This window comes from Molossus molossus, unplaced genomic scaffold (genome assembly GCF_014108415.1).
Source record: "Molossus molossus isolate mMolMol1 unplaced genomic scaffold, mMolMol1.p scaffold_m16_p_1, whole genome shotgun sequence".
NCBI lineage: Eukaryota > Metazoa > Chordata > Mammalia > Chiroptera > Molossidae > Molossus > Molossus molossus.
The window spans coordinates 228,363,283-228,381,324 of NW_023425344.1; the positions used below are offsets into that span (position 1 = coordinate 228,363,283).

Sequence of the window (18,042 nt, forward strand, 5' to 3'; positions counted from 1 at the left end):
CATGGGTCGATGCTCATCCACTGAGCCACACTGGCCAGGCCAGAGTTTATTTTTATATTACTACTTATTAATTGTTGTAATATTTATTTGTATTACAACTGTAAACCTACTTTTGACCACCCCTGTATATTTTAAACTGCATGCTTTTTCTTAGATTAATTTGGAGAATGGCTTTTCTAAAAGCTCAGGCCAAATTGAACCAAGAAATATGAATTTTCAGGGCTTTGTCTAAGTTTATCTAAAAGTATAGGTGAAGGGAAAAAAAAGTATAGGTGAATATAAAAGCTTTACAGAAGGACAGTATATGATCACAGGCTGTTAGCCAGAGTCCTGCGAGGGCACATTGTTCTACACAATAACTTCCACGTGCCTGTATTCCTGTCTTAACTCACTGTGTATCTTGGCATTCATCTGCTTCTTGTAATCCTCAGGATCTGCTCGACTGTGTCATTACATTCAACAATAGTCTATGGCATCTCCAGAACTGCAGCCTCCAGTAATCTTGGGTCACGGGTGTCTTATGTAGACATTACTAAAGATAATCAGTTTGGGATGAGATCATTAAGCCATTTTACTTCAAGGCTCAACACGGAAAACCATAATCTTCAGTAAAGAGACCAAATTGGCAACACACATAATTGGTTTCCTTCTTTAGAAAAGAATGTCCTTATCCTGTATCACCTCTGTTTTTTTTTTTTGTTTTTTTTTTATCCTCACCCGAGGACATTTTTCCACTTTTTGTTCAGATAGAGTGGGGGGAAGAGAGAGAGAGAGAGAGAGAGAGAAACATCAATGTGAAAGGGACACATTGAGTGGTAACCACCCGCACGACCCAACCAGGGCTGGGGACAAACTGTAACCGAGGTACATGCCCTTAGTGGGAACCGAATCCCGGTCTCTCTAGACCGCAGGCCGACGCTCTAATCACTGAGCCAAACTGGCCAGGGCAGTCACTTCTGTTTTAGGCCTCAAATTAAATCTTAGATGGCAGGAAGATTAGGTTCATTTTTTTAAGACAGTTTATGAAGTAAGTATTTTCTGTAAATTTTTACCTTAAAGTTACTGAAGAAAAAGATCCTTAATAGTTTGTTTCTGTGTTAATTGCAATTTGTGTTGTTTCATTAACATAGGAAGTAGGGAAACTCTTATTTTTTGTTTAATACATGGGCAAAATGTTGAGGCGTTTAGAAAACTGTCTTTCTGGCCTCGGGTCCAGCATTTTGCCCTAGAGGTCCACCCTGCTGTTGAGTTTGCTGTGTGTGTTGCCGCTTTGCACCAGCAGGGGACACTCACTTTCCAGAGAGGGTGGCCTTCTCTACCAAAGGGTGTAGATTCTTTTTCCTGTCAGAGGGGGAATCCAAAAAGACTTTGTCCTGGATTTTACAGTTTTAGGTGGATCCAATATGTGGTCTAAACAATTTGATGGGGCCTTTTTTGAGACAGAGCTAATAACCAAATGTTCACTGAAACAGGAAAAATGGAAAGTTAAAAAAATTAAAACAAAATTGAGTTGAAAACTAAATGTGTTGTCAGAGACCCAAAGATAGGTAGCACTAGCCACTGGGGTGAAGTGAGGGTGCGCCCCCAGGGACCTGGGAGAGGTCCACCCACGCTGTGCTGCCGAGAGGAGGACAGTGGCCCGGGGCCTGCCCTCGGCCTCCGCCATGTTGGTCAGTGGAAATTCAGAAAAGACCCGAAGCCTTTGCCATGCCTTCCCCTTGCTCCCTGCCCCCAGTTCCTCCTTCAGTAGCCTTCTTTGCTAATTAACACTGGCTCCGCGGGGATATTTACCTTTTCTCTGCTGGATTCCTGTGGTTTTGAAAGAATTCAGGTACTTGCTGGTTGCCAAGGAATTCATATTACCTCACAGGCTGTACACTGTCCAGAATCTGCCACAGCAGCAAGAAGGGCGAAGAGACACCAGCGAGGGGGAGAAAGCCCTCTCCGGTGCTCATTGTCACCCTCCCTGGCAGGCCCTTGCTGTTTGTGAAGTTTGAGTCATTTCTGGCTCGAAAGACAGGGGATCAGGCTGGTAATCCCCTCCCAGACGGCTCCGTGGGGCGCTGCCGAGTCACTGCAGCACTTGGCAGGCTCCGGGCTGCAGCTGGTTGACAGCAGATCAGAGAGCTCGTGGGCCTCTTGTTCTCTTCCATAAGATTTTTCTGGGTCAGCCGAGGATGAAACCCAGTGGCTCCTGGCAGGGCTGCCTGAGGTGCTGTCTCTTCATCCTCTGGGCCTTTCTGGCTCTGAATGGCTTCACCTGCTGAAAGATAACTCATGGACCGGGGCTGGCCTCTTTTCTTTGTATCTGTGTGGTGAATATTTGTTCCGATATGTAAGTGTCGGCGAGGGGTTGGCTAATTGTCCTACATCTAGACTATCTGCGACTCTCACTATGGTCTTGTATTCTTAGAACAACATAGTTTTTGAATGGGGAAGAGAGTGTAAAAGATCTCACTATCTGCTTTTCTTCCTGTGGCAAAGATCCTGGAACAAGCAGCTCAGATGCAGTTTCAGTCAGTGCCTATCAAGTACTGAGATATGTCTAACATTAAAATCCTTCCTTCACACAGACTCAAGAGTTTGGGACGAATTATTACTATTGGCTTGACTCTCATCAAGACACATTAGAAAGTGGAAAGGAAATATAGCTTTTGATTTAAGAATTTATTGTCAGCCCTGGCTGGTTTGGCTCAGCCGTAGAGCATCGGCCCTCAGATCAATGAGTTGCAGGTTCGATTCCGGCCAAGGACACGCACCTCGGTTGTGGTTCATCCCTGGCCCTGGTTGGGGTCATGCGGGAGGCAACCATTCAATGTGTTCCTCTCACATTGATGTTTTTCTCTCTCCCCCTTTCTTTCCCCCTCTCTCCCTCCCACTGTATCTGAAGGTAAATAGAAAAATATCCTTGGGTAAGGATTTTAAAAAAAAAGAATTTATTGTCAGAATAAAGATAATGTCTATATGTTTCAGTGTGTTTGTGTGTGTTTTGTTTTTTAAAGGGTATATATAGTCCTCTATTCATCAATAGGTAACAAAATAGTACCCAGTTTCAGATTTGGCAAAGAGAATAGAATCCCCCTCCTCAGTTTTTTCCCCTCCAATTTTTATTAATTTATTTTTGTTACAGATGTTTCTCCAACCCCCCCCCCCAGACACCCTCCTTCCCATCCGGCACTACCCCCATCCCCCTAGCATTGTTGTCTATGTCCATTGGTTATGCATATATGCATATAAGTTTTTGGTTCATCTCATCCATCCCCACCACCCACTTTTTTTTTTTTAAGGTCAAGGCTTTACAGTTCTGTTAAGAGAGCTTTCCTTAAATTTTAATTTCATTAAGAGGGAGGATCAAGACTTAATTCATCAAGTAAATTTTAGTATATGTTAGGATAAGTATTTGCAGACTCTGTCCTGGAGTACCTAGTAGAGAATTACCCCTTTTAGATTGTTTCTAAGAAAGAAATTGTGTTGAAGCTCTCAGACCTAAATGGGATGAAATTCGATATGTGAAGGTCTAAATCAAGAGGCACAAACCTAAATGCTCAAGAGGACACTCACTGGAGAAGCTGGCCAGGTGGAGACTGGAGAACTGGAGATCACATGTCCCACCTAAAGGGCATTTGCTATTCAGTGCCAGCAAGTCACTGGTATATGGTGGTGCTGTGGTCTGAATGTCTGGATGTTACCCGCCCTCGAGTCGGCTGCAACCCCTGGCATCCTGTGAATGATGTTCACAATGTCCTGTCCTCAGCAGCCCTACTCAGCTTCTGTAGACTCATGTCCATGGCTTCTTTCATGGAGTCAGTTTAGCTCATGTTTGGTCTTCCTCTTTTCCTGCTGCCTTCTATTTTCCCCAGTATTATTGCTTTTTCCAAAGAACCCTGCTTTCTTATGATATGCCCAAAGTTGGACAGCTTCAGTTTAGCCTCCAATGAGGTTTCAGGCTTAATTTGCTCTCCGACCCACTTGTTTGTCTCTCTAGCGGTCAAGGGTATCCATAGAGCTCTCTTCCAACACCATATTTCAAATGAATCCATTTTTTTTCCTATCAGCTTTCTCTCTTCACTGTCCAGCTTTTGTGTGTGTACATAGTAATTGGGAATGCAAGGGTGTGGATGATCTTAGCCTTGGTCTCTAATGACATGTCTTTGTTCTTGGTGAGATTTCCTAATTCTTTTGTTGCTGCCCTTCTAGTCTCAGCCTTCTCTTGATTGTTGGATTTCTCTGAATGTTTGTGTCCCCCAGCCCTCAAAATCATATGTTGAAATCCTACCCTTTGACATGATGGGATCAGGATGTGGGGCCTTTGGGAGGTGATTAGGTCATGAGGGTGGAACTCTCATGAATGTGATTAGTGCCCTTTTATAACAGAGACCCCAGAGAGATTGCTCACCCTTTCCACCATGTGAGGACAAGCAGGAAGGTGCTGTCTACCTGCCTGCATCTTGATCTTGGATTTCCCAGCCTCCAGAACTCTGAGAAGTAACTTTCTGTTGTTTATAAGTCACACAGTTTATGGTGTTTTGTTATAGCAGCCCCAATGGACTAAGATAGATGGTATTGCCAGATTTTGTGTGTGTGTGTATTTTTAAGGGAGGCTGAAAAATCCAGATTTTTATTCAGAAACGTAACCTTTGATTATAGGCTTTTAATTTTGAAACAGTTTCAAACTTACACAAAAGCTGTAAAATTAGTGTGAAGAATTGCCTTTCACCTTTCATCTAGAGATCAGACCACATTTAAATTTTGCCAACTGTCCTAATAGTATTCTTTTTAACAAAAGGATCCAATCCAGGATCACATGTGGTATTTAGTTATCATGTCTCTTTAGTCTCCTTCAGTCTGGAGCAGTTCCTCAGTCTTTCCTTGATTTTCTTGACCTTAGTATTTTTTAAGATTACAGGCCAGTCATTTTGTAGAATGTCCCTCAGTTTGGGTTTGTCTGATATTTTCTTATGATTAGACTCAGGTTATGTGTTTTTGGCCAGAATGCCACAAAAGCGATGCTCTGTTCTCATTGCGTTACGTCTGATGACACATGGTAACTATTTAGTGGTATTTGACCACTTGATGAAGATGGTGTCTGCCAGATTTCTCCACTATAAACTTACTTTGTTTTCCCCTCTGTAATTAGTAAGTATCTTTTGAGTAGATACTTTGAGACCATGTAAAATCTGGTTCCTCATCTCATTTTCACCCAATAATTTTAATATTCGTTGATGCTTCTTGCCTGAATGAATTATTACTATGATGATGGCTAAATGATGACTTTCTAATTCCATCATTCCTTTTACTTTTATTATTTGGTATTTTACTCTGAGAAAGAGCTTTTTCTCTTCCCACTTACTCATTTATTTATATATACTAATGTGGACTCGAGGACCCTTGTTTTATTTAACGAGTTATAATCTTTACTGTCATAATTTATTTTGATGCTCAGATTGCCCCAGATTTGGATAATGGGAGCCCCTTTAAGCTGGCTTTTGTGTCCTTTCACGTGTTCCCCCTATTCTTTGAGCACAAGATGTTCCAGGCTCATCTGTTCTTTCTATGTTGCAGCCCTGGAATCAACCATTTTCTCTAAGGAGCACTGGTTGCTTTTTTTTTTTTTAATCCTCACCTGAGGATATTTTTCTGTTCATTTTCAGGTAGAGTGGGAGGGAGAGGGGGAGAGGGAGAGGGAGACAGAGAGATAGAGAGAGACAGACACTAGTGTGAGAGAGACACATTGACGGGTTGCCTCCCGCATGACTCCAACCAGGGCCGGGAATCGAACTGCAACTGAGGTATGTGCCCTTGACCAGAGAGACCAGTGACTCTCTGGTCTATGGGTGGCACTCTTAACTGCTGAGCCAAATCTGCCAAGGCTAGTTGGCTTTTTTAAATTGATTTTTAGAGAGAAAGGAAGGGGTGGGGGAGAAAGAGAAACATCAATGTGAGAGTGGAACATCGATCGGCTGCAGCCTGTACACCCCTATTGGGTATCGAGCCTGCAACCCGGGCATGTACCCTGACTGGGAATGGAACTGGCAACCTTTTGGTGCCTGGGACAGCACCCAACCAACTGAGCCACACTGTCCAGGGCAGTACTGGAGACTTTTATTGGAGAATAGGATTTAGGAGTGAAGATCTGGGTGCTAGATATGCTCAGTGCTATGGGATGTCTCTGTTCTCAGGTCCTTGCAGTGGAGAGACCTAGGAAATACGGGTATGTGTATACAGTCACATTCACGTACATACACATTCACATCTATATTGCTGCATGTGTTGCTATGTCTACATACAGGTGAGGCAGAAGTAGGTTTATAAGTACGTGAAACACAGTTTATTCTTGTATTATTATTTATTGTATTATTTTCCATGTAAACAACTATAAACCTACTTTTGCTCCCGCTCTGTATTGCAAAGCAGGAGTTTATACTAATACCTCCGATTTTAGTTCAGAACTACAAGATTCTTTCTAGCTCTTCTTTCTTTTTAAAAAATCTCTCCAGCCCTGGCCGGTTTTTCTCAGCAGTTAGAGCGCCCGCCTGCAGTCCAGAGAGACCCGGGTTCGGTTCCCGCTAACGGCATGTACCTCGGCTGCAGTTTGTCCCCGGCCCTGGTTGGGTCGTGCGGGTGGCAGCCACTTGATGTGTCCCTTTCACGTCGATGTTTCTCTCTCTCTCTCCCTCCCACTCTATCCGAACAAAAAATGGAAAAAATGTCCTCGGGTGAGGATAAAAAAAAAGTCTCTCCAACAATGTGAACTCTGACTCCTATTATCTTCAACAAATTTATTTATTTACTCAGTTCCCTCACATGTAGCCAGCCTCCTGACCTCCCTGGTCACTGTCCCAGTCACGCCCTCCTTGTGTGGACTCTGAACCCTGTGGGGCCACCTGGGTTACTCTGCGTAGGTAGCCTCACTGCCTCTGGGCTGCCTCCCCCTCCTGCCCGCCATCTTCCTTGCATGAGCCCTGGCTGCCACGGGGCTGAGGGAGGAAAGTCTGATTTTTAAAACTTGGCCAAGTAATTAAAAACAACAGCAACAGCAACAAAGAAAACACTTTGTTTGTGCTGGGGTTCAGAATATAAATTCCCTAGCAAAAACAAAGATTAGGTAAGAAGAAACCTACTTTTGCGAGATGCAGTCGTATTGAAAAAAAGGAGTGTGGAGAGACAGGTGTGTTTGGTTACAGTTAGCCACCAGGCTTTTGCCAATCTTGTCATGTTGTTGACCAAGTTAGATTAGGTACTCATATTCAGAAGAGATGAAAATCCGCTTTCTCTGAAGCATAACGTTTCTCCTCCCTCTGAATCGGTATTCTTTTGGGGAAGAGGATGGTAGGAGGTTTGTCACTGTGAGGTAATGTCTGGGTGAGGCAGGCAGCCTCTGTGGGGTCAGCATGGGCCCCCTGTGCATTTTACAAGAATTTAGAGAATGACTGTCTCCCACTTGCTTGAAGAGAGTCTGTAGAAGGAAGATTGGTGTATAAAGAGGCAAGGTTTACTCACCCTGGAGTGACATGGCCAGAAGTTAGGTGGTAACTACTGGAAGTTTCTGGGAAATCTGAGGTTTCTCTCTGTATAGACTTAATGCTCATCAGACTCCTGAGCCTTAGCCATTCGTATCTGGTCAACATTTTCTCTTTGTCCACATCCTTCTTCCTGGCCTTGTGTTTGCTTATTTTAGTTTTTTAGAGTTGTTGTTGTTGTTGCACTTTTCTTTCCTTGGCTCATGAATTTCTTGTGCAGGGAATTAGGGAGTAAATATAGTGGGGGGTGGGTGAGAAGAAATAGAGACAAGGGCAATTTTTAAATGCTGACCTTTAATGTGGTAAAAATTCATGTTGACTTCATAGTCTGAGTGAACATATGTAAATAATTTGTAAATCATATGAAAATAAACTTGTGGACTTCCAGGATTTTTTTTTCACACACTTGGATATGCCTCTTGGGAAAACCACTTTAGTGAAGGGTGATATGGTTATAGTGGTATGTAAACAGGGGTTGATATGTACCATAACCGTTCGACTCAAGTGTCCCTTTGTTGATGTTGAGCATCACTGGAAAATTTTCTCTTTCCCTGGTTACTGCCTTCAGAGGCACATCTATTTTATATTTTGGTCTTCTTTTGACAGTAGTCCAGGATATCAAATTGCTGCCCTGTTTGCAGTGGGCTCCATATTTAATCTCTGTCTCTTGCCTTTGTTCCAAATTCAGAAATTAGTTTCCTGCACTGTGCTCATATTTATGCTATTCGGCAAACTCAGGCTTTGTCTGCTGTTAATAGACATCATTGCTTTTTTAAAATGAGCTTTATAGATCAGTTCTGTTGTTTCTTTGGATATGAGTTTTACGTTTATACACTGTTATGCTCTCCTTTTATTCCTTTGGTCTAATATTTTCCATAGAACGCTTTAGCACCTGGCACTGCGGAGGCACTTGCTAGGGGTTCTTGACCAACTCATGCCACATCACCCATAGCATCCTGCACACAGTCCCAGGTTGTGAATAACTCTTCTTTCACTGTTGCCCTCCTGTCACCTAAGGTTCCATAGAAGAGAAGCAGCATCTTGTGGTTGAGAACATGGGTATTGAAGTCATTGTGATTTTGGACAAGTTATTTAATCTTTCTGGATCATATTTTAGTTTGATACCTGTTTTTAAAAATGAGATCTAATAATGCCCTGGCTGGGTAGTTCAGTTGATTAGAGCATCATCCCATACACCAAAAAGGTTACAGGTTTGATTCCTGGTCAGGGCACATAGCTAGGTTGTGGGTTTGATCCCCAGTCGGGGCACATGCAGGAAGCAACCAATCAACGTTTCTCTCTCACATGGATATTTCTCTTTCACATGGATGTTTCTCTTTCTCTCTCTCTCTCTCTCTCTCTCTCAGGTATAATATTACCTACTTCAGAGAATTGCTATAAGGATCGAATTAAATGTGATATTATATATGAAACACTTAGCATGGGAGTTGGCACTCAGCGTTTATTAATGATGTCACCTCCTTTTATTAAAATCTCCTTGATTCTGAGTTCTGGCCTTTATTTCCTTGAAACTCTGTTCCTGGCATTTAACCTGTGTCCTTTCCATCAGGTTTGCAACTGTGCGATATGATCAAGGAGCAAAGAACATTCGGAACCAGTTCATGCACCTAACGAACTACAGCGTGAATAAGAAGAGTGGAGACTATGTCAGGTACTGGCTGCGCCTGAGCGTGGAGCCAGAGAAGTCAGTCTCAGGTGCGGGTGTTGTGAGAGTAGTCAGTCTCAGGTGCGGGTGTTGTGAGAGTAGTCAGTCTCAGGTGTGGGTGTTGTGAGAGTAGAGAAGTCAGTCTCAGGTGCGGGTGTTGTGAGAGTAGAGAAGTCAGTCTCAGGTGCGGGTGTTGTGAGAGTAGAGAAGTCAGTCTCAGGTGCGGGTGTTGTGAGAGTAGAGAAGTCAGTCTCAGGTGCGGGTGTTGTGAGAGTAGTCAGTCTCAGGTGCGGGTGTTGTGAGAGTAGTCAGTCTCAGGTGCGGGTGTTGTGAAAGTAGAGAAGTCAGTCTCAGGTGCGTGTGTTGTGAGAGTAGAGAAGTCAGTCTCAGGTGCGGGTGTTGTGAGAGTAGAGAAGTCAGTCTCAGGTGCGGGTGTTGTGAGAGTAGAGAAGTCAGTCTCAGGTGCGGGTGTTGTGAGAGTAGAGAAGTCAGTCTCAGGTGCGGGTGTTGTGAGAGTAGTCAGTCTCAGGTGCGGGTGTTGTGAGAGTAGTCAGTCTCAGGTGCGGGTGTTGTGAGAGTAGAGAAGTCAGTCTCAGGTGCGGGTGTTGTGAGAGTAGTCAGTCTCAGGTGCAGGTGTTGTGAGAGTAGAGAAGTCAGTCTCAGGTGCGTGTGTTGTGAGAGTAGAGAAGTCAGTCTCAGGTGCAGGTGTTGTGAGAGTAGTCAGTCTCAGGTGCGGGTGTTGTGAGTGTAGAGAAGTCAGTCTCAGGTGCGGGTGTTGTGAGAGTAGAGAAGTCTGTCTCAGACGTGGGTGTTGTGAGAGTAGAGAAGTCAGTCTCAGGTGCGGGTGTTGTGAGTGTAGAGAAGTCTGTGTCAGACGCGGGTGTTGTGAGTATAGAGAAGTCCATCTTAGACGAGGGTGTTGTGAAAGTAGAAAGTCAACATGTTGCTCTGGAGGCAGATCTTGTGTTGCTATCCATGTAACTTAAGAAAGGCCGTCAGAGTCATTTAACATAGTTTTGAGGCATATCTGCTGCTGCTTCTCCAATGCTTACGCAGTTACAGTGTCACCTTTGTCTACCAAAATACGCCTTCCCAAGTTTCATCTGCCTCATTCATTGTCTTCCCCTCACTTGCCTTAGGGGTGGGGCTTTAATGGGCCTATGAAACTTCTTAGAAATCAAGAAACGAGGTCATTTGAGCATTTGGTAAAAATATATCAAAATATTTATACCCTTTGACTCAGCAATTCTATTTCCAGGAATTTAACCTTAAAGAGAAACGAAGGATGTGCACACAAGGTCATAGACAAGAATGTCATCACTGTACATTGTCAGGTGGAAACAGCAGGTTACCAGAAACTATGTCCAATTAATTTCTTTTTTGAATATATTAGATAACTAAAGCTGTTTATTTTTGCTGAAGGGAAGGGGAGAAGAAAACTAGGAAGATATATACTAAAATGTTAACAGTTCTTAGCTATAGTGGATGGGATGATGGGTGGGTGATTTCTATTTTCTTCTTGGAGCTTTTATGTACTTCTTAATTTTTCTAAAATAAATACTTGTATGATCAAGAGGGGAAAAAACTTAGGAATAAATTAAATAAAGAAATGAGGCCATCTCAGAAAAGGATTCAGTGGAAGGGAATACCAGCCCAGCTGTGTGGAAATATTCTTTCTGCTCTGTTTTCTTTCATTCTGATAATTTTGCCAGAAAGTGGAAAAATAAAAAAGAAACCCAAATAGTTACTTTCTACTCAGCCTAAAAATAGGTGCCTAGAAAGTCCAAGGAAAGAAAGAGAGAGAGAGAAAGGAAGAAAGAAAGAAAAAAAGAGAAAGGGAAGGATCTGGAAGTGATGGCATGGTTGCTGAAGCTATAAAGATTTCATTGAATATCCTGTGAGCAGGTCAGGAATTGGCTGAAGCTATATCCTGGTTGGAAGATGAGCCAAGAGGCAACTAATGGGTGGTGGGGTGCTGGTAGGGAATGGGGGGGGGGGGCAGCTGCAAAACACAAGTTCCAGATGGCATGACCTTGCCAACAGTCCCAGGAGCAGCCCTGTTTGCCACCCTGCTGCTAGAGTGGTGGTGGACTTCATCACTTTTACTGTGGCTCTAGTGCATTCTGCTGTCGGTGACAGATCAGAAGGTATTTTAAAAAGCCACATCTGCCACCAGGGAGGAGGGAGCTTGCATCAGATGCTAAAGCAGTTCTGTGCTTGGCTAGGTCATTAAAATACTCCACTGTGTTGCCTCACTAGCCCGTTTAGACTCCGTGTTGGGCTCATGTGACATCTACCTCAAAGGCTAGGTTTTCACTCCAAACATTTAAATCTATTAATGTATTGTAACCATTCTTAAACTTGTTTACATTCAGTCACACATTTCTTTTACTCTCTTATAACGTGTAATTGTTTGGTTAAGGATGAATTGGGCACTTTCTCCCCTACACACCTCAATAAGGCAAGCTATGTACATTTTCATTTCAGTGGAAGAAATTGTTGTAAAAGGATATATGACAAAAAGGGTTAAGAGAAAAAGTGGGTGAGGTGGAAGTCAGCAAAAGCTATTTCTAAAAAAAAAAAGGTTTCTACAGCCAGGCCTAGTTGCATATGTGACCTTGATCCATTAATTTGTTTTAGTTGTGATGATCCAGAAGTGGAGGATTATGGGAACAAGTGGAGCATGAGTGCTATGCTTAGGTATCTGAAACAAGAAGGCAGAGATACCACTGGTGAGTACCAGGCCTTTTTTCGTTTTGACTTCCCTTCTTTGTATAACTTGACTGTTGTCTCTCACCATCATCATTCTCTAATTTTAATACTGTTGCTGAGACACCTCATGGGATCACTGTTTTTGGTCTTAATTTTTCCTGCCCTTTGAGATGGAGAAAAGGCTTTCTGTGACCCCCAAAATCCCTTTTCTTGCTTCTAGTTTGAAAGGCATAACTTTTTTCTTTAATCCAGTGAATTTATCCTTAGTGAATGTTGAACTGCTAACTAAAATGCTATCAGCTTTTTAAGTAGCACATTTTCTCCATATTGGCCTTGAGTTCACATGTTTCTAAGTTAATCTCTCTTATTCATGTTGCTACATTGGAGAATGGACAGTGTCGAGTTTGAGTGTAGGGCTTAGAATCAAAATGGATGCCGTGGCTGAGCCTTGAGCAGAATGGGAAACTGAGCCACCAGACCTATCCCAGTCCACAGAGGGAAGGGTAATGGAAGACTGAGAAGAGGAGTACGGCTCCTTTTCTATTCTGTCTGTCTTTTGACATAGGAGGCCACCTTTTTGACATGTTCCTCTGTTCATGGATGTGCCTTCTCCCGTTGCACCCATTCACAAGACTCCATTTAGAGACTTTTCTGAATGAGGACACATGCTTTGATATTAGATTGTGTTCTGGAGTCCAGTCTTTCTAATCCATGCATTGTAGTGGTTCTTCCTTCTTCTTCTTCTTCTTTTTTTTTTTTTGTAGCATTGATGGCCAATGTAGAAGACCTGATCATTAAGACTATAATCTCTGCTGAGCTAGCCATTGCTACAGCCTGTAAAACCTTTGTTCCTCACCGCTGCAGCTGTTTTGGTAAGGAGACTCAAGAAGTTTAAAGTGCTTTGTGAAAAGGGACTTGGGAAGTTGGGGTGGGATCCTGGGGTAGAGAAATTTAGTGATTCTACAGGAGTAAGGTATGTGGTGCATTTTTCTTTCTGAGTTCACGTGAAGATCTACCGAGAGGCCAGTGGTGAGCTTAGTTGGACGTCCCCTGAGAACCAACTAGCTTTCTGTGGGAAGCAGGGATTAGAACTAAAGTATGGGTCTCTTTGTCAGAGTGCAATCAGGAAAAGTCTGCAATGAACTGTGCAGGAATCCAGCTCTAACAAATATATTCCAGAGCTCTCTGGCAGCCAGACTGGGAACTGTTCCAAGAAGTTCTGGCTGGTACCAGTGTGTGCTTTCTCGCATTTTCCGATGACTCCTCCTTTTTGTTTTAGTCTTCTCTCTGGTGGATTCCTCCCCCTCCCCTCTTCTTCTTTATTCTCTTCCTCTTCTCCTCCCTTCTCTGCCACCTCTAACTCCTGATTGCACAGAGGAGTAAGACAATTCATGGTGACCGGATCAGGACGCCTGCTGCCTACTGACCCACGAGATGTGACTGTAGCATTTGTCTTCTGCGTGGATGTGAACTCTTCAGTGATTGCCAGTGAAGTCACATAGGCTTTCAGCAGGTGCTAGGTGTTGTTAGTAAAACACGTGAGGGTCATGGGCGCGGGTAATTAAATAACACAGTAGTAAGGCACGGCTTGCTCAGGAGGCCGGGTAGCGGAAAAGCGAAAAACATGGGCTTTAGAGCCTGACATTTAGTCTGAGACCCATTTGCACCCCTTACTAGTGTTCTGATTTTCAGAAAATTGCTCTGATTCTGTTTCCTTACCTTTCAAAGGTCAGTAATGATGGCACCTGCTTCCTCAGAGTACCAGGAAGATCAAAGGTGATGCATGCAAAGTACTTGGTACATGCCTGGCCTTTCATTTTTATAACTAGACATTATAATTCTTGATCTCTTTAATGGATTATCAAAACAATCTGTACTTTAGGGGCACTAAACAAAGGGAAGTGTTGAGACTGAATAGAAGATGGTAGATAAACCAGGACTTAAAATTATATAGGAGAAGAAGAGGTTGTGATATCTTTTTAAATGCAAATATGTTTCTGTCTTCTGAAACCCTTAAATGGCTCCGTAGGTTTTATTCGTAAACAGAAACTTGTTATAGCTTCAAGTTTCTAGTGATCTGACTCCAGCTGACTTTTTAGAATTCTGTTTCCCGTCTTATACCTTATAATCCAACTGTACCACCCCATGCCTTTGTGCCTCTAGGTAAGATCCGCTCTCCAGCTGGGGAATTCTCCTCCTGCCTGCCTTGCACTCTTCTGTTTATGTTCTACGACTCAGCTTGACATGGCCTCTTCTAGGAATCCTTGTCTAACAGTGTCCTGTGTGTCTCCTCTCCCATGCTGTTCTGTACTTGTTCCATTGTCTTCCCTTCCTGTTGTGCTGTGGTATTTTCTTCACACATACACCGCCCCAGTAGTCTCTGAGCTTACCTCTGTGAATTCTTCCTAGTCACCGTCTCCCCTGCCCCTCTCACCCTATTTTTGCCAAACCAAACCTTTCACCATCTCCCTGGACCTCTGGGTCTTTTCCTAACCCTCTGCCTTTGCACCTGCTTTATCCTGTGTCTGAAATACTTGTCTCATGTTACTTTACCTGGCAGATCATGACATCTTTCAAAACGAAGTCTAGTATCACTTCTTTGGGGGGAAGTTTTTCCTAAGTCTTTCAGTCATAGTTAGCCTCCCCCCAACCCCGCCCTGGTACCCGTTTATGTGTCTGTCTCCACACTGGACCAGAGCTCCTTGAGGACAGCATCAGTGTCCCCTCATTCCTGCCCTCCCATGCATAGCAGTATTTTTTGCCCTTAGAGGATATTTAAGAAATAATTTGTTGAGTGACTGATTGGCACTCGTTTTAATTGCCAGTATGCGTCACAATAAATCTTGTTTGATAAGGGCCTAGAGCTCTCAGAATTATTGTAAAGTGTTTGAGGAAGGGGTGTGGGGACTGTCACTTAAACTTCAAAAATCTCACTAGATTAAAAAAATACATAAAAGTTTCTTTTCCACATCGGCTTGGCTCTTATGTGAGGGTAAATTTCTTGGTGTAAAAATCTTTGTTCCAGAATCATCACAAGCTTTTCTGAATGTTTCCTTTTCTATTTTGTTTTATTGCTTGATTGCCTTTTGGAAACAGAAGAATTTTTAAAACTTAATGGCAATCAAAGTTCTGATGTAAATTAAGCAGTGACTTTCTCTGATTCAGTGAAATACCCCCTACATCTGTGCCATCAGCCATCGGTCTCCTTCCCCCTCCCTACTTGTGTTCAGTTTTAATAAACTGAGTGCATCTGGAGTTTTTAAGTTGTTGACTGTGTTCTTGGCTTTTGTGGTTCTGATCCCACTTCCTGTCCGCCTGGGATTTTGTGTGCTTCATTAACCTACCCCATCAGATAGGATTTTGTAAACGTGTGTATATGTGTGTGACTCTCTCTGCCTCCCACTGATTCCTAACCTCCCCTGGGATTGACGTTACATGGAATAAGCTGTGTTTTTTTTTTCCCTTTATTTTCTTTTTCTTCTTTTTCATTTGTTTTAGAGTAAACAGGAATTGAGAGCTTCCCAGAAGAATTTGGCTTGAACAGAGCTTTGGTGCTTTTAGAGGAAGCCAGTAGTCCAGTGATCGGGTTCGCTATATTTTTTTATTGCTGTGTCTGCCCTTCTGCAATTGAGAATCCTTGCCAGGAGCGTGGCATTACTATCTGAGTGTTTCTGTCTTATCATTTCTTTCTCACCCCACCATCTCTAATGTCCGTCCAACAGTGCTTCCAGGTACCTTCAGTATTCCCATTCATTTGTTTACTTAAGCATTGAACCCTTTTTTTTTCCTGTTTCTGCTGTATGCAAGGCATAGATTATAAGAGTTTGTTCCTCTCAAACCAAATTTTACCTGGGATGATATATATGTATACCTGCGTTGTATTACTAGCATTTAAATGTAGACTTAGGAACCAACACAAACGACCCACGACTTAGCCATTTAATGTTTTTTTTTTTTTTCCATAGATATGTACATCTGGAAAGGATCTCAGAGAATAAATTAGTCTGTATAGAGAAATTGAGATTCTGAGAAATTAAGACTCTTACTTCAGGTTCCAGAGCTAATGAGTGAGAGAAGTCAGATAAGAGACTCAGCTTGGAGAAAGGGGGTCAGAAGATGGGTTTTGGCACTTAAGTCACCTTGATCACAGGACTCTTGGCTGATAGAACTTTTGATGCCTTTCCCAATAAAGCAGATGTTGACAGTCTAGTTTTTACTGGCTTCAAGATTGTGAAAACATGGTACCATGTGAAATATATGCTTAAACAGCAACCCTTTAAATATGCTTAGGAAATTGGCACCGTGAGATAATTGGCTATGAGAATAGCTTTTTTGACCAATTGGAGAAAAACAGCCAAAAACAACAGGATGTTAGCTATTCTTTAAAGATGCAGTTACTGACAGTGGTTTTATCTATGTGTGAGAAGATGCCTGAAGTGACAGGCTGTGACCCTGTTCCTCTCCAGCCTGGGATCATATGAACCCTCTGTCATACCATTGGTAAAATTGGACTGGCTTTGTTTAAGTCAGAGACCAGTGCCATCTTCGCTCTGGACAACCACGCTCAGTAACCTCTCTTTGTTGCATGAATGCTGCTTTGGCTTTTCATTGCTATTGTTCTAGACAATTTCACAGAGTAAGCTGACATTCCTAAAGGGAGAATGTCCATAAATATTTGTTAAAGGAATGAAAGGGGCAATATACATTTTCCAACAATGTAAACTGCTTGACAAACAACAACAACAACAAAATCAAAGTCATCAAACAGTTCACTTTTGGAGACAGTCTCCTTTTCTGGCTCATCCCAGGCTCTATTTAGGTGGGAAGAGAAGTCGACTGTAGAAGGGACTTAGTAGAAAGTACCTACTGTTTATCAAGTGCTCTTCATTGGTTATTTCCTTTAGTCCTCTTAACAGTTTGTATTTATTACTCATGTTAATAGACAAGGAAAAAAGATTCAGAGAGGTTAAATAATTTAGCCTAGGTCCTGCATTTAATAAATGGTAAAGCCAAATTTAAGAGGCGGTTCTCTGGTTCTTTCTCCACCCACATAAAGACAAGTTCTGATGTGTCCGACCACTTTTGGCATGCCCCATATCCTGGATTCTCCTGGTCTCCTGTAACCAGATCACAGGAAAAACCATAGCATCCTTTCTAGGAGCTCAGACCTGAAAAGGGGCATTCTTTCTGCTCTGATCAACAGTACCAAGTCCTAGCTACTCCTTTCAAATCTACCTTTACATATGGTAGCCAGATACCATATTGATTTATTAGACTAGTTAACAAATTGGCTCTGGGCTTTTTCTTTTATTTAGTTCATTTTCCTGTGGGACCTTGATCTGCTTTTTTCCAAATTCTCCTTCTGGACCCCAGATAAAGACTTCCTCCTTAGGTTTTCAAATCAAATCCAAAGCCAAGGTGAAAAGAATTTCCTTTATACACTAGCACTGGACTGACAGCGAGTGCTGGCTGATGCTGGCACTGTCCACTGCCTCAGGGATTACAGCTTCAGCTGGGACTCGATTTCAGTGGATTGATTCCTAAATCAGTGCTGTGGCATGTTTAGTAATCTCTTAGGCCTTGGGTGCATTATTATTTTCTGTATCAAATTTTTCCCTCCTCTCTTCCTAGACCTCTTTTATCAAGTTTTTCCTTAATGTTTTAAAATCTTAATAAGAATTTCTCCTATTTTCTTTATGGTTGGTGGCTTTACTATGAATATTTCAAAGCTTGTGATCAGGAGCGTACCTGCAAATTATTTTGTCTTTCTCAAAAATTGTACAGTGTTTTCCACTTAAAATTCTTTTCTTTTTTCCTTCTCCCCCACCCGCACCCCCCCAGTATTTCTTGATTTATGGTGCAAGCTGTTTGGTACATAACAATGATGAGACATGGCCCCTGGCCTTGAGTGGTGGAGAGGAGCAGGCATGAAATGATAAACGACAGGACAGGTAGCGGGGTGACTCAGGTGCTCTTGGAATACACAGTTGTCAGTTATGCCTAGGGGAGTCAGGGAAAGCCATTCCTCGCAGAAAGAATATGACATGCAAAACACTGTGTCATGACAGGATGTGGCTTTTTTTGAAGTGGTGAGTTCATTGTGACTGGATGGAGCCTGCCTAGCATGGGGTGGCTGGAGATAAG

At 42.7% G+C, this 18,042-nt stretch overlaps 1 protein-coding gene across 1 annotated transcript in view; it reads left to right on the forward strand.

Moving 5' to 3' along the window:
• Positions 1-18,042, forward strand: part of TTLL5 (tubulin tyrosine ligase like 5) — a 289,229-nt gene that overhangs the window by 42,926 nt on the left and 228,261 nt on the right. The window contains exons 10-12 of the mRNA XM_036262547.1: positions 9,091-9,192; positions 11,827-11,918; positions 12,663-12,770. Coding sequence (XP_036118440.1) covers positions 9,091-9,192; positions 11,827-11,918; positions 12,663-12,770 — 302 coding nt within the window. The remainder of the gene's footprint in view (positions 1-9,090; positions 9,193-11,826; positions 11,919-12,662; positions 12,771-18,042) is intronic.